This window comes from Oikopleura dioica, chromosome XSR (assembly GCF_907165135.1).
Source record: "Oikopleura dioica chromosome XSR, OKI2018_I68_1.0, whole genome shotgun sequence".
Taxonomy (NCBI): domain Eukaryota; kingdom Metazoa; phylum Chordata; class Appendicularia; order Copelata; family Oikopleuridae; genus Oikopleura; species Oikopleura dioica.
Window position 1 is genome coordinate 12,523,501 of NC_137294.1, and position 15,253 is coordinate 12,538,753.

The 15,253-nt window shown below is 43.9% G+C and overlaps 3 protein-coding genes across 3 annotated transcripts; all 3 read left to right on the forward strand.

The window, feature by feature from the left end:
* The first annotated feature begins 132 nt into the window (after positions 1-132).
* Positions 133-7,832, forward strand: LOC145709414 (uncharacterized). Its single transcript, XM_081787095.1, has 7 exons — positions 133-505; positions 1,122-1,141; positions 1,188-3,031; positions 3,209-3,308; positions 3,367-6,590; positions 6,681-7,328; positions 7,416-7,832. The coding sequence occupies exons 1-7, from the start codon at positions 133-135 to the stop codon at positions 7,756-7,758; spliced, it is 6,552 nt and encodes a 2,183-aa protein (XP_081643221.1). The 3' UTR covers positions 7,759-7,832.
* A 1,145-nt stretch (positions 7,833-8,977) lies between these two features.
* Positions 8,978-12,955, forward strand: LOC145709415 (uncharacterized). Its single transcript, XM_081787096.1, has 8 exons — positions 8,978-8,995; positions 9,038-9,058; positions 10,249-10,408; positions 10,539-10,871; positions 10,943-11,047; positions 11,130-11,308; positions 11,607-11,915; positions 12,716-12,955. Exons 1-8 carry the CDS (start codon positions 8,978-8,980, stop codon positions 12,953-12,955), a joined length of 1,365 nt encoding a protein of 454 aa, XP_081643222.1.
* Positions 12,956-13,121: 166 nt separating this feature from the next.
* LOC145709416 (uncharacterized) lies at positions 13,122-14,799 on the forward strand. Its single transcript, XM_081787097.1, has 6 exons — positions 13,122-13,205; positions 13,248-13,410; positions 13,598-13,816; positions 13,894-13,968; positions 14,274-14,360; positions 14,411-14,799. Exons 1-6 carry the CDS (start codon positions 13,122-13,124, stop codon positions 14,716-14,718), a joined length of 936 nt encoding a protein of 311 aa, XP_081643223.1. The 3' UTR covers positions 14,719-14,799.
* The last annotated feature ends 454 nt before the right edge of the window (positions 14,800-15,253 follow it).

Genomic DNA, 15,253 nt, shown 5'->3' on the forward strand with positions numbered 1-15,253 from the left:
GCCGCCAGGTCAATAAGTCGAAAGCAGCTTGGGGCCTTCTACCTCCCCTATATAAGCGACGCCCGCCCCACTTTTCACTCTTATCACTTTCTTTCCAAGCTAAGAAACAACTTAGCTCTGGTTTGAAAGAAAATGAGAGAGCAGTTTTTGACGAGTTTTTTGGCTCTTCACGGGGCGAAATTCGCCCGCGCGGATTTCCAATTCATTGAATTTTGGGAAGCGGCCGATGAGTACGCTTCCGAGCTCTTTTCAGCGCTAGGAGCAGCGAGCAAGAAGCACGCTTCCGCCTTCGAAAACAGATATGAGCGAGCGAAACGAGCCGTCGAATTCTACCAGGACAGCGGCCCATGCGACTCGGGATTCACCAATCCAAGCTACGAGCCCGTCGAGATGAGGAGCTTCGACACTAGAGCCTCTCTAGCCACGAATTTGAACCAATTCGCGGATATGCTCGATGACTGGATCGACTCATACGCTTGCCTCGCTTCCCACAATCGTGTTGAGGGTAAGAAAATTCGAGTTCCTGAACGATCTGTCAAGGAAAGGTTCAAGCTGAGAAAATAAAACCAGATAAGAAAGGATAGAAATATTGAGGAAGGTTGCAGTTAGAATTGGTACAGGACGAATTCTTCTATAATATAGCTAGAATTGGTATGGTATCAAGCCTTTTTCTTGGTTAAGAATAAGGGTTAGGGGACTGGGAGTACCTATTGGAGGGTCACGGGGGGGCTGGGTTAGGCTTTAGGCCCTAAAGTTTAGGGTTAGGGATATCATACCAATTCCAGCTTAATTATAGAATAATTGGTCCTTATTTTCAACAATGTTATACGTAAATTGACAAATATATTTAATATCATACCATGGACCATGGTAGTAGATCATAAAAAAGGATGAATAATTGATAACGCTTAGCAGGGGTCCGGGGAAAGCCTATTGCTTTGGCTTTAGGTCCGAAAAATCTACGAAATAGACCTTTTTTAGCTATAAATTATATATTAGATCATATAATGATGCTAAAGAAAATTTACGAAACAAAAAGTTGTTGATATAAGAAACTTGGCTACGTAATAACTTTTCATATATTTCTCTTAATTCTTATGTTTACTTTCAAAACGGATTAGACCAAACGCAATTCTTTGTCGTACCGATTAATTACAATTTGTATCACAATTTGAATCTTGAAAAAGGACATTCGAAAACTCGCCAAAAACAAAGCCTACCAGGATCAAGAATTCGCCTACCACATCTCCCCAACTACGATGGACTACGATGAGGCTTTGGCGTATTGCTACCTTCGTGGGAGCTGGCTCGCCCAACCTGACGGCGACAAGAACCGTTTTGGAGCGATGAGTGCTGCTCTTCACGAAAACCGATTCTACTGGTATCAAGGAGATGAATCCTGCACTGCCACGTACGGAGGCTATCGATATAGCTACCGTCGAAACTGTCAAGAACAGTATCCTGCTGTTTGCGAGACAGGACAGTATACCGACAAGTGCTACCCAGCTTCAGGATCAGCTGGATTTGGACGGTGCACGGCCTGGGGTGATCCTCACTACACCACCTTTGACGGGGAATACCATCACTTTCAGGGAAGCTGTGAATACACGATGGTCGAAGTCGACAGCGTTCAATACCCAAACATGCCTTGGTTCAAAATCGTCGCCGATCTCGACTACTTCAGAACGGGCGTGTACACGCATACTCGCGGATTCACTTTCGAGTTCCCTGGCCAAGGCCAATCTCCCGATGAAATCCCACGATACGTCGTTTCCGCGGATGGTTGGCGCTGGCAAATGCGCAGTGCTGTCCTCGAAGATCGTCAGCTTGGAGTTTCCTACACGAGATCGTTCTACGGAAATCCAGATTTTTACTTTTACGTCGGCTGGGATAGTGTCTATATTAGAACCTATTTTGACGTTAGGGCGTACTACAACGCTCGAAATGATGCAAAATTCGACATCTGGGTTCCTGATTGCTACAAAGACAACGTCAAGGGTCTCTGCGGCAATTTCAACGGACAGAAGTACGATGAGTTCAGCCAAACTAGTTTGACTCATCAAATGCACAACTGGAGAGATGTGCAGCAGGACCTTTGGATTGGGCGACGAGTTTCGAAGTTCCCGACGAACGATGTCGCCAAATTCACGACTTCGAATGCGACGTTCATGTTTCCGACGCAATCAATTCCTGCCAGCCCATCGACCCAGAGAATTCGGAAGGCCTCTTCAACGAGCACTGTTCCGTCGATCAGGCACCATTCAACACAGCTTGCGTTTTGGAAGTTTGCGACGGAACTGATCGATGCAGCGCACTCCAATCCTACGCGAAAGCATGTCTCAACGATCTGGCACCAGAAGATCGCGCACCTGTCTGTGATTGGGCCGCTGAGTTCGGTTGCGAGCCAGAATGCGGCGCCAATTCCGAATTCGATGGCTGCGCGGATTCTTGTGCCGCCACTAGAACCTGCGAAAATCGTCATTTGGACGATTTCGAGCGATGTCGAGGAGAAAATGAAATTGAAGGCTTTTGCGTCTGCGAAGACGGATACATTCTCGAAGATGGTGTCTGCATTCTCGAGTCAGACTGCGGCTGCAACTTTGACGGAAGCTACTACAAGCTCGGGGAAGAATTTTCAACCACTGAAGACAACTGTGAATGTACAAGCGGCGGTGTGGTTGTTTGCGTCCCCATCCCCTGCGAAGATAAAGAAAAAGGCACCTGCCGAGTCCACAGCGATCCATACATCGAGACCTTCGACGGCGTCGCCTACGATTTCCACGGAACCTGCCGCTACTCACTCGCCAGCTACGAAGACACGCCTGCTCGAGCAGGATTCAATATTGATTTCAGCAACAGAAGAGAAGTTCAGTGGAATATTACTGAAGAAGAATGGGGCGACGGATCTGTCCTTGACCAAGTTTGGCTCGAGTTCCATTCGAGTGACTACGCTTTTGGAGATTCAAAACGATACCTGCTCCATATCAATAACTTGGATACTTCCGACGATTACCATAACACGAATCTCGATGTAAGACTTTTTGATCGAGCCACAGGGAAGGTTTTCTACAACGAAGATGTCAACCTTGACGATGTTTCGATCGACATAGACGGCCAAGATGTCACTATCGTCCTGTGGAACGGCGTGGAGATCTTCTACGATCACGTGTATTGGGATATGACACTTAAAGTACCGAACTGCTTCAAGGACGCTATCTTCGGCCTTTGCGGAAACTGGGACGATTCACAAGCATCTGAGACACAAATTGCGTCCGATTACAAAACTGATCCGGACGCGCTCGGCGAAAGTTTCAAGACTCAGACTCTTCCATTCTGCTCTCACGGAAAGTACTTCGCCCCTGCGAGGCCCTTCCTGCTGACGAATTGAATGCTGTTGAGGAAAAATGCGCGGCTCTAGATGACAGCAACTCCGAAGCCGATGTCTTCCAATCCTGCGGCTTCCTCGACAAACACTACTATCACGACGGTTGCCTCTTCAACGGTTGTATCAAGCGAGACTGGGCTTGTGGATTCATTCAATCTTACGCTCGAGGTTGTCTTGTCAGAAAGAATCCAGACAGCAGCGATTTTAAGACTGTCTGTTCTTGGCCCGAAGCAACTGGATGCGATCTAGAATGCCCAGCTGGTCAAGTTTTCAAAGGATGCACGAACAGATGCCTTGAACAACGAACTTGCGATGACGTCGTCGATGGAATTTCAAATGAAGCTCGATGCGGCTCTCAACGCGCCATCTACGCAATGTGTGGCTGCCCGGACGGACAAGTGATGCACGAAGGCGAGTGTATCAACGAAGACGCATGTCCACGTGATTGTGTTGCGACAGAAGTGGCTACTTGCAGAGTTTGGGGAGATCCACATTACGAAACATTTGATGGAGAATTTCACCATTTCCAAGGAGCTTGCAGATACACATTTGCTGAATCGAAGGGCGATGATGAGTTCCGTAACGTTCCCGCGTTTAAACTCGAAGTTGGTCAAGAAAGATGTGGCAATTGGAACGGTGAAACACCAGTATCCTGCCTAAGAAGATGGACATTTGAGTTCCCGGCAGAAGGCCAGACAAAAGATGAAACTCCTCGCTACATTTTATCTGTTGATAGTAGTCGAACTGTTCTTGAAGATCGATGGACCGGTGCTTCCTACACAAACAATATAGAAACCGATGACTTTACATTCGAAACTTCGCCGAGAATTAGAGTTACAACCTGGTTCGGCGCTCTTATTTCTAATGCGGGATATCATATCCTCGATTTCACACTTCCAAATTGCTATATGGATCATGTGGACGGTCTTTGCGGGAACTACGATGGTGTAAAATACGATAAATTCGATGAAGTCGCGTCGAAATTTTCGGAATTGGATTTTTCAAACTGGACTGCTTATCAATCAGAACTCATTGAATGGGCAAATGATTTCGCTGAGCCTGACCCACGATGCAGAGAAGTTGTCGATTTCGAATGCGATGATATCGATGAGGTAACCGACATGTGCGTCCCTCTCGACAAAAATATCCCCGGAGGAGTCTTCCACGATTGCACCGCTGATAAGAACGCCGCCTATCTCAGCTGTCTCATTGATGGCTGCGGGGATCGCTCTTCTCTTTGCGACTCTCTTGCCAACTACGCCAAGACTTGTTTGAACACAATTCCCGCTCATCTTCGCGGTAATGTCTGCTCTTGGGCCAGCGAAACTGGCTGTGAAAAGGAATGCGGAGCTAATAGCCAGTTCGAGGGTTGTGCAAGCACTTGCGCCGCCACACGAACTTGCGTCAATCGACACATGTCGGATGCCGAACGATGCGGATCGACAATTGACGAATTTGACAGCATGTGCGTCTGCGAGCCCGGATATATTCTCGATGGCGACAGCTGCATCCTCGAAGAAGATTGCGGATGCGTCTGGGACCACAATGGCGTCTACTACTCACAAGGTTCGACGTTCTCTACCGACGAAGAGAACTGCGAGTGTACTTCCGATGGAGTCGTTTGCACACCAATTCCGTGCGAAAACAGGGGAACTGCATATTGCCGAGCTCACAATGATCCTTACATCAGAACTTTCGACGGCTACCAGTACGGTTTCCACGGTGATTGCCGCTACAATCTAGCTAGTGCACCTGATCGCGACGACGTTCCTGGCTTCAACGTAGACATCAAAAATCGAAAACCGTGGCTTCCGTTTATCGGCGCTGTTACGGACCAGATCTGGTTCGACTTCCACGGACGCGATTATGTTGCTGGCGATGCGAAAAAGTATTCTCTTTACATTCGCAACGTAGATGACAGCGATGACTACAGAAGAGCTCGATTTGAAGTTACTCTAGAAGACAATGAAACAGGAGAGAAAATTATCGACGCCGTTTCAGAAATTAGCAGAACAGAAACGATTGTCACTGATGATTACGAGATCTATCTCTATCGATCGTCATCAGATGGCCCAAATATTTACAGTGTGTACGTCAAAACCTGGAATGGCTTGAGAGCCCAATTCTACTACAGTTCTTGGTCCTTCTATCTTTGGGTCAATGGGTGCTACAAGAATGAGATGGCCGGTCTTTGCGGTAACTACGACGGCGATTACTCTGATGAGCGTCTTCTCAGGGCTGATTACGAAGCTGACGGAGCCTCCTTTGGAGATCGGTTCCAAACTGATGATGATGAAACTTGCTCGCACGGCGGGCGATTGACTCCTTGCGAAGACCTATCGACAACAGAATACAATGCTGCGTACTCGAGATGTGAAGCTGTTCGTCAACCGACTCTCCGACACCCACTTTCCAGTTTCTATCGAAATATCTTCAGCGGCTGTGAGTTCCTTGGCGATCGAACAGAAGTTCATGAAGCTTGTCTTTTCAACAGCTGCGTCAAAGACGGCCTCCAATGTGGTATCATCGGCGAGTACGCTTCCGCGTGCCTCGAGAGGAAGACTCCTGGAACCGCCGATTTCGATCGAATCTGCAATTGGGCAGCGGCTACGAACTGCGAAGAGGAATGCCCAGCGGATCAAGTTTACAAAGGATGCACCAACAGCTGCTTCGAAGCGCAGACTTGCGAAGACGTCGCTCGCGGTGTTAGCAAAGAAGATCGATGCGGCACCGACAATGTGATCCAAGGAATGTGCGGATGCCCAGAAGGCCAAGTTCTCGAGGACGGAGCTTGTGTTGACGAGACTTCATGCGGATGCATCACTGCCGACGGACTTTACGTCCGAATCGGAGAGGAGGTTGAAGGCTCTGGAGAGCTCTGCACTTGCACCGAAGAAGGCATGGAGTGCGTTGAAACTGGTCCTTGCACTGTCTTCATCGGCAATACTCCTGAGATGATTACCCAAAAGGAAAACATGGCAGACGTCGACATTTCGAAGCCATTCAAAGTTAGCCTTCAATTCGATTGCAGCAACAATGACTTCAGCACCGGTTATATCATGCAAATCACTGATACAGAAAAGCCAAGATTCAGTAGCTCCGTGGTGGATCCGGACTCGGCGCAGATAGAAGACCCTCGATTTTCATCAAGTGACCGCCCACTTGCCGCTATAGCCCGCAATCAAGAATTAGTTTGGTTTGCGATGTAAGTTGAGATTGTTATGCGTGGCTATTTTAATAACTTAAGTGATTATAACTTCATCTTTTCAATGTTGAAAATTAACGATTCTTTAAGTGGCGTGGACGATAGCACAGACTTCACAGACGGCGATTTCGATAATTATATACCATCGTACATCCAACATTGGGCTGGAGGATTTGGTGTCGCTACGAGTTGGGCAGCCGGTTGTCCAGGAGAAGGCTGGACGACTTTCGAGTTCGAGCGCAGCTTCGACGAAGATACGGGCTTGTGGACTAACACTTGGACCGCCGACGGGGAACTAATTCTCTCGACAACCAACAGCGATGATCAATGGCACGCTGGATACGATTTCCACATCGGACTCGGCAGTGAAGAACACTGGATAGGCGCTGAAATCGAAATTAAAAATTTCAAACTGTGCTTATGCAGCCAAACATTCATCGGCCCAGTTCCGGAAGTTTCTGGTGCAAGAGACAACCTCGCTCAGATCGACGTCTCCAAGCCATTCAAGACCAGCTTCGAGATGGATTGCAACGATGATTTCTCAAATGGTTACCTGTTTCACATAACAGATCGGGAAACCTTTCGATTCGGCGGCCCCAGCGTCGGCCCTGCTGAATTGGAGAAGAAAAAGAAGAATAAAAAGAAGAGAAACTTGGAAGACGAGGAGTCAAAACTTTCCACTGCGGATAAACCTCTTGCTATGCTATACATGAGTAGAAACTTTATCTACTTTACGATGTGAGTGAAATTTTATACCGTAATCATTAATTCTGAATAACTGGAATTCCAATTATTTTTTTATGTAAAATTTACTATTATTTCTAGTGGCCTCGGTACCAGCAGATCATTCACTAGTTACGATTTTGAAACCCATAATGGACCATTTGTCCAGACTTTGGGATTCGACATATATTCCATTTGGCTAAGCGGTTGCCCAGCTGACGGTTGGGCAACGTATGAGTTCGAGCACAGCTTCGACGAAGAAACAAACTTGTGGACAAACACTTGGAGAATCGATGGAGTTCCAGTCATCTCTACAACTAACAGTGATGCCGAATGGAACGCCGGAAACAATTACTGGATGGGACTCGGCGACGGTGCCGGAGCTAACTGGGGCAGCACCGACATTAAAATCAAGAATTTCGTCCTCGACTGCTCAGAGCAATAATTTCACGTGAACTTAATTCTCCCTCTGCAGACATTTCCTTCCTTGTATTTCTTCCCAAATACAATGTTTATTCACATAACATACGCATAACAATGTTTATTCATATAACATAAAATACAATGTGCTTACAGCGGCAGAAATTTCTTAAAATTATGGTCTTTACTCTAGACCGAAAATAGGAAATAGCAACATAGAAATCCTATTTTGAGGATCAGGTTTTGATTGGTTGATAGGCCAAATGCAGCGATCATATTGGCTGCCATAAAACCATGCATGTGTTATGCTATCATAGGATAAATTAACTTTGAAACGATTAGTTTGGAGAAATTAATTTTGGAAGTAGATTTTTGGCAGCCAATAAGATTGCTGCATCTGGCCTCCCGGCCAATTAAAACCTTATCCTCAAAATCCGCTTCCAAAATTAATCTCTCCAAAAAACTCTGAAAGACCAGAAGAAATTTATGAGAATCTATCGTCGTTTGAAATCAAGGAAGAGAATTTATGGAATGTCACTTTTTATCCGCGTATTACGGTGCTTGAAGCCCTGACAGGCTCAGAATCGATGCAAAAGTTCATGAGAAACCAAAATTTGCGGAAGATTTGAGAGGAAGCTGAATAGAAGGCCTCTTTGTCTCGACAGTTATCCGCCGCCAGTTAATTTTAACATTTGTCCAAAATGAAAGTAATGTGTGTGTCTAGCTCAGCTTCAAATCGCTGCAGTTATTTCGCTCGATCTGACGTTTTTTCCTATCCAAACTATCAGTTCCGGAAAACAAAAGAAACCAGAGAAAAAATTTAAGAGTTTTTGTTTGTATTTTTTTGAAAAGATGCGCAGCGGAAGATCACTACTAAGAAGAACACATGATGATCAAGTATGAAATCAATTAAGGGTGTCGGTATTGCTTTCATTTTTTAAAAATCAAAGTGATATCGACACCCTTAATGGTTTATTTCCTTATTTGTCCCCTTAAATATTTTAGTGTGCTAATATTTAAGGGGATAGATGTCATTAAGGGGGTCAAAAATGAATTTAATTAAGGGTGTCAGTATTGCGTTCATTCTTGAAAAATTAAAGGGATATTGACACCCTTAATCGTTGATAGTATCAACAAGATATCCTTATTTGTCCCCTTAAATATTTCAATGTACTAATATTTAAGGTGATAGATGTCATTAACACGAGTTTTTTGTTGACTCTAATTGTTTGCTTCTTATGATGATGACCCCGTTAAGAAGTGTAAAGCTTATAGTTCTTGAAGATCCAAAATTCAAATTTAAGGGGGTAGACCTTGCGGCTAAGGTAAATAAAATGAAGAACAATTTGGAAGAACTCCAAATTGGGATAATGAAATAAGGGTGTATCTACGTCAAGACAAAAATATCGGCTTTATAGCGTCTACAAGTTTTAGCTGAATGTCTTTTTGTTTTATAATTCCTGAATTCAGTCTTTGCCCAGTTTTTGTATTTATTCTGAAGTCTTAAAACTCTTACAGAAGTCTTAAAATTGAATGCTTCTCCTTTTTTCAGCAGAAGTTTTAAGCAAGAGAAATGCGCGTTACGACATGCTAGTCTAACTCATTTGGCCATGACGTGGTTACAAATTTGATGGGAATGTGTTTGTCTTTGGGCATTGTTTGTATTCCGGAATAAACAAATTTGCATTTTGGCTCCCGCGTTAGAAAGTTAGAGACGTTTTATTGCCCCTTCAGATCCATTTTCGTTTACTACCGAACGAATCCCTCGACTTGATGGCGCTAGACTTCCAGAAACTATCCAAGGATGATAGAGAAGAAATACGCAACTGCATGGGCCAGGAAATGCTTTTACCACTAACCTAAAAGGTTGCAAGAAAAATCATGAAGATAACGGTTTTTAGGAGATAGACATCATAAATACCTCTTTTTCTCTAAAAATAAGCATAAGGAAGCCCTTAATTTATCCTGCCAAAAGAAAATAATATTCTTTATTTAGTAAAAATTTCTTTTATAAAAATTATTTTTGCGGTTAAAACAACTAAATATAGAATATTATTTTCTTTTGCTTGGCTAAATTATTAATTAAGGGTCTCCTAGTGTTAATCTTTAGAGAAAAAACGGTATTTATGACTGCTATCCCAAAATTGGAACAAAATCATAAACAAAATGGTTTTAGGGGATAGAAATCATAAATACCGCCTTTTCTCTAAAAATTAACACTAGGAGACCCTTAATTTAGCCAAGCAAAAAATAATATTCTTTATTACGTTGTTCTGGCAGCGAAAATAATTTTTATTAAGGGAATTTTTACTAAATAAAGAATATTATTTTCATTTGGCAGGATAAATTAAGGGCCTCCTTATGCTAATTTAGAGGAAGAAAGCGCTATTTATGATTTCTATCCCCTAAAACCGTTTTGTTTATAATTTATAACTTAGAATACATCTTACTTGAATCTTTCTGGTCGATAAAAATAAGGGTATCCCCTTGTTTAGTTCAAAAGCATTGATTGAAGGATCTGGCCCAGGAAACAGAAAGCGCCTTCGACACATATACCTACGGCTTCAGCAAGAGCTCTGGAATCAATTACGTGAGAAAGACTATGTTCCAAGACCACAAATTCGACGAGGAAACTTTATCCAAAATTGCTGACATGATGGATGCAGAAAACGACGGTGCGTATTTTCCCTCCTTTTGGTTTAATTTGGGAAAGAGCCAGGTGCGGCGGAAGGAAACTAGGGGACAGTCCATCTTTCCGTCTTCGCTGGATGTTTGCTCCCATCACTTATCGTATTTATCCTTTAGAAATTCCACCCTTTGATCTGGACATGTTCGTCCGCCATCTCAAAGAACTGATAGCTGCTCCCGCTCACCTGAAAATCTACGCCCTCGCCCGCAAAATCCTCAAGCACGAGCATCAGCGCCCCTTCGCCGAGCGCGTGCCCGACCTCGCCGAGACCAAACTGACACTCGTTATCAAGAATCCGGATGAGCCGGGCTTCTCCCTCGCCGGCGGGGCTGAAAATGGCCTCTCCATTTTCGTCGACGATGTTTCTTTCAATCTGAAGACAAGGAAGTCGACCATGAATCCCTTTGGAAAGAAGCTGCAAATTGGCGATCAGATTCTTTCAGGAATCGGTTCAAATTCTCATTTTCGTGATTATCAGCTCTCAATTTGATTGTCAGCTAAATCGAGAATCGCATCTAAGTCAATAAATACTCGTTGGACAAATGCACTCTGGAGCAATCGCTGGAAATCTTCAAGAAGCAAGCTTCTGAAGCCATTCTCAAGGGCACCCGTTTAAAGCTGACAAGTATGTTTGACCACTTGTCAACGGAAGCTCTTAAAAATTTTATAACATTTACTGTACGTAATTCTCACACGATTAACTTTAGTTCGCCCCTGCGGCTACTACCCCGTCATCGAAAGCGGCAAAGACGTCAGGTGGGAATTCAACGGCGCGTACGACTACAAGAACGAAATTACCACAGTGCTGATTCAGCTTGGCTCGGACGAAAAACACGGCCTGGGCGTGATGGAACATGTTGGGAAATATGTTATCCACAGGATTCAGGTAACCCTGTCCACTAATCGCAAAACAAATATTAAAACAGACAGTTTGTTTAAAAGGGGCTCTTCTTTTTAAATTTGATTAGATTGACATCTTTTAATTAAGGACTTTTCCATCAACTTCTATCCGGCCTTCTGATTGGTCAATAAAGGAGGTACTTGTTTCAGCCAATCAGAAGCTTGATGAAAAAGGTCGCTATTATGGATAAGCTCTGTAGAAAAATAAAAACGAGAAAAATATTAATGACGAAATATTGGACCTTCGATTTGAATTATTTTAAATGATCATCGATATATTTAAGCCTGGCGCTGTAGCAGACAAAATCGGCCTCAAAGTCGGCGACAAAATAGAACGACTAGACGGCGAATCCTTGGCGAAAAAGTCGATGCACGATGTAACGATTGCCTTGAAAAAGAAAGAAGTCTCGTTTTCGTTCAAAACCGCCAGCAGAAATGAGCTAGAAACATTCCTCGAGGACTTGAAGAGCTCGCGCAAGGCAACAGATTATCAAAAGACGATTCTGGCGATTCAGCAGCGCATCGGAATCAAGCCAGAGACGGAAACCAACGACAAAACAAATTTTCTGGGGAGCAACGAGACGACAAGCAAGGTACGTTCAATTTACGAACAAACAACAAATTGCGAACTCTCGACACTTTGTTTGAGCAAATCAACATTATCACAAATTCGGCGAGATTCTTAAGCCTTGCTCAAAGATTGATGCCTGCCAACTTGCTTCAAAACAAGTTGAAACTTTGTTGACAAAACATAGTCACAACTTGTGATTCACAAGGGTGTAGCGGGCTACCCAAAAAGGACTGTTCGTCTGAACATTTTTCTCGGTTAGGGGTTAGGGTTAGGGGATATAGAGGTACTCACTGAGGGTTTCCGGGGGGGGAGCAAAGCCCCCTGTGTTAAGCCTTAGGGGGGGTCCCAAAGGGCTAAGGCTTAGGGGCTCCCCGACTGATAACCCCCTACTACCCCTTTCGTCGAAGGTTCGAATCGAACCTACTGTAACAAATCAACATCCATATCGTTCGGTGTAGCGGGGCTATCGGTCGGGTCAGGCCTAACCGTAAGGCCCTTAGGGTGTCCCGGGGGCGTAGCCCACCGGGTTAGGCTTAGGAATAGGGCTGCCTCACTTCTGACCCCTACTACCATATCGCTCGTAGCCTACGAGTCGTAGGGCATCTACTGTAGATCCACTTGCTTGGTACTATTAGTCGAATGTGTTTGGTATTCAAAAACACAGCTCCCGAAACTGGCGCTGTCCAATTTTCAAAAGAAAAGCCCGTAAACAACTTCAGCTTGAAGAGCCTGTGCAAACGCAGACATAGACCCAGTCGCCGAGAAAAACTTTCAATCACAAAGAATAAAATCAAAAAAGCAAAATCTAAAAGTCGTTATTAGAGCGAAAGCCGTACGAAGAGAATGACGATCATGGAAGAAGTCGACGACGAAATATTTGACCTACAATTTGTTGAAGCGAAGCGAAAGAGTATCATCGTCAGATCTGACAGTTCTCCAGGAGGCTTTTTGTCCAAGGACTCAGACTCGCCAACGACTGATGGAGCTCCTATTCCTCCCAAGGAAGGCTTTTCAACTGATTCCGATCTTTTGATAAATAGACTTTTTAAAATAGCCTCTTGACGAAAATTGGGAATCCCTAAATTGTCAGTAAAATAGTACAAAAACTCCCAAAAATGTCGATTTTCTGGAAGTCACGTACTTTGATTGCCTACGTGACTTTCCCTAATTAACAATTTAGGGAGTAGTCCTGCTTATACATCGACAATTTAGGGTAAGAGTCTCTTTTATGATTTATTATGTAAAAGCCAATTTCAAGCCAGAAGAAGCAGTGCCAAAGATAGAAAGCGCACCAGACTTATCTTTCGGAACTGTAAGCACTTTGCCCTTTCAAAAATTCAAAAAGTAATTCTAGCGAAAAAGCATAATTCACCGCGCCGCTGAAATCAACAACGACCAGCCAAACAAACGCGTAGTCCGCCCAAGCGTCCGCAAAACCGTCTCCTTCGACCAGCCCGATTCGGCGCCAAAGAACTGGAACTTCAACCCAGAGGATTTGGCCAGAATCAAAGAAAAAGGTAAAAATTCGCGGCGTTAAATTTTAACTTGTCAGAAAAATCAATTAGGAGGACTGCTTCTGACTCAGACGTCCCCAAAGAAGGTATAAACGCGTGCTTTTTTTCGTGTTACAGTCACTTTTGTGTGTTCAGCCACTTCTTTAAAAAAAAAAACTAGAAACGCGAAAATAATTCTGATAATTTTCAGAAGAAGCAAAAGAAGCGCAAAAAATCACGGAAAAAGAAGCACCGCAGCTGGACAAATCGCTAGAAGAAGAAGTCGTCATTGATTCAAAACCGGAAAAACTGACAATTGCCAAATCAAAGACGCAGACCATTCTAGAGCGAAAATTCCGAGAAAACTTGGCGCAGCATGGCGGGCGAGGGACAATCACTGTCCCCCAAAATATGCGAAAAATTCATAAAAGTAAGGCAAAAAGAGTGCTTTTTACGAGGATTCAAACTTGCCACTCGTTTGACAAAAAACGGACATATCATTTATAGAAACCGGGGAGAAGTATAAGATCGACGTGACTGACCGTTTCCAAGTGGATTTCTACCTCGATTCGGAGGGCCAATGTAAGTTCCAAAATCAGTTTAATCCAGTTTAATCCGATTTATTTCGTACGTCTCTGATTGGCTTCTGGGCTCGGTAACCTGTGTAGAAAACCTGAGTCAGGGTTTTTAAGTTTTAAAATTCGCGGCTTTTCATTTTAAAACTTTAAAACCCTGACTCAGGTTTTCTACACAGGTTGCCCAGCCCAGATTGGCTTACAGAAGAGATACTGGCTTCTGATTGGCCAAAACCCTAAATTGCGCCCTCTATCTAAGAAAAGTCCAAATAATCTAGTAGTTACAACAGTTACAACTTTTAATCTCTTCAGGCGCTCTGAAATCCGTTGAATGGGTAAAAGTCAAAGCTGGAGTCGATTTTAAGCAAACTTCTGTCCTTCCCGGCGATCAAATTTTAAGTAAGCACAGTTTTTCTCTTTTCAAAGTTGAGAGAGAAAACTAAATTTAGGCATTGACGGCGCTGATTGTCAAGGAAAATCAATGTTTCACATCCGAACAAAGCTGCAAGACCGCAGCAAAGAAAAGTCCACGGAAATCGAGGTCTTTCACACAAAAAGGACAGTAGGAGACGTTCTGAAACACGCGAACACTGCTGTAACTGAATCTTCTCCTTCGAAACCGAGCCCGAAAGCTGAAAAGAGCGAAAAGCAAGAGGAAGCAAAGAAAGAATCAACGAAGGCGAGTTCGGCGGCTCATCCCTCCTCGACTGCCGCGGACAAAGCAAATCCAGTGAAGCCATTAGCCACAGCCTTTTGAAGAAGAAAAGAAGCATCGAAAAGATTTTTCTCGGCCCTGTCTACTTGAATACTTTTCAATAAAATTAACAATCACTGTAAATAAACTCACACAATAAAACATTACTCTTCCTACTGTAAACTGCTATTAAGGACCGCAGCCCCCCCCCCACCATTTTCAGAAAAACAATAAATTTTCAGTAAACGGTGCTTTCTCTAAAATGCAAATGCGAAGTGTCCCAAATCTACAGTCTGAATTCAGCGCCCGCCTTTTTTTGTCTGATTGCGCCAATTTTTTCAGTCTAGCTCAAACTGAAAAAGAATAAGAACTAACTATCGGCAGATTTTTGGTCGAATTTATGATCTTTCTCGTCAAATTTTCCACATGACTAGAGTTGAAAATTTTGTGAGCTAGCTGAGCTGAGCTAGCTGAGCAACAGCTCAGCTCAGCAATTTGGAGATGAGGGTCAGCTCAGCTAAATTTTGACCTCAGCTCAGCTAGCTCAGCTCAATGGTTCTTCGAAAAGAGCCAGCTCAGCTCAGCTAGCTCAATTTTG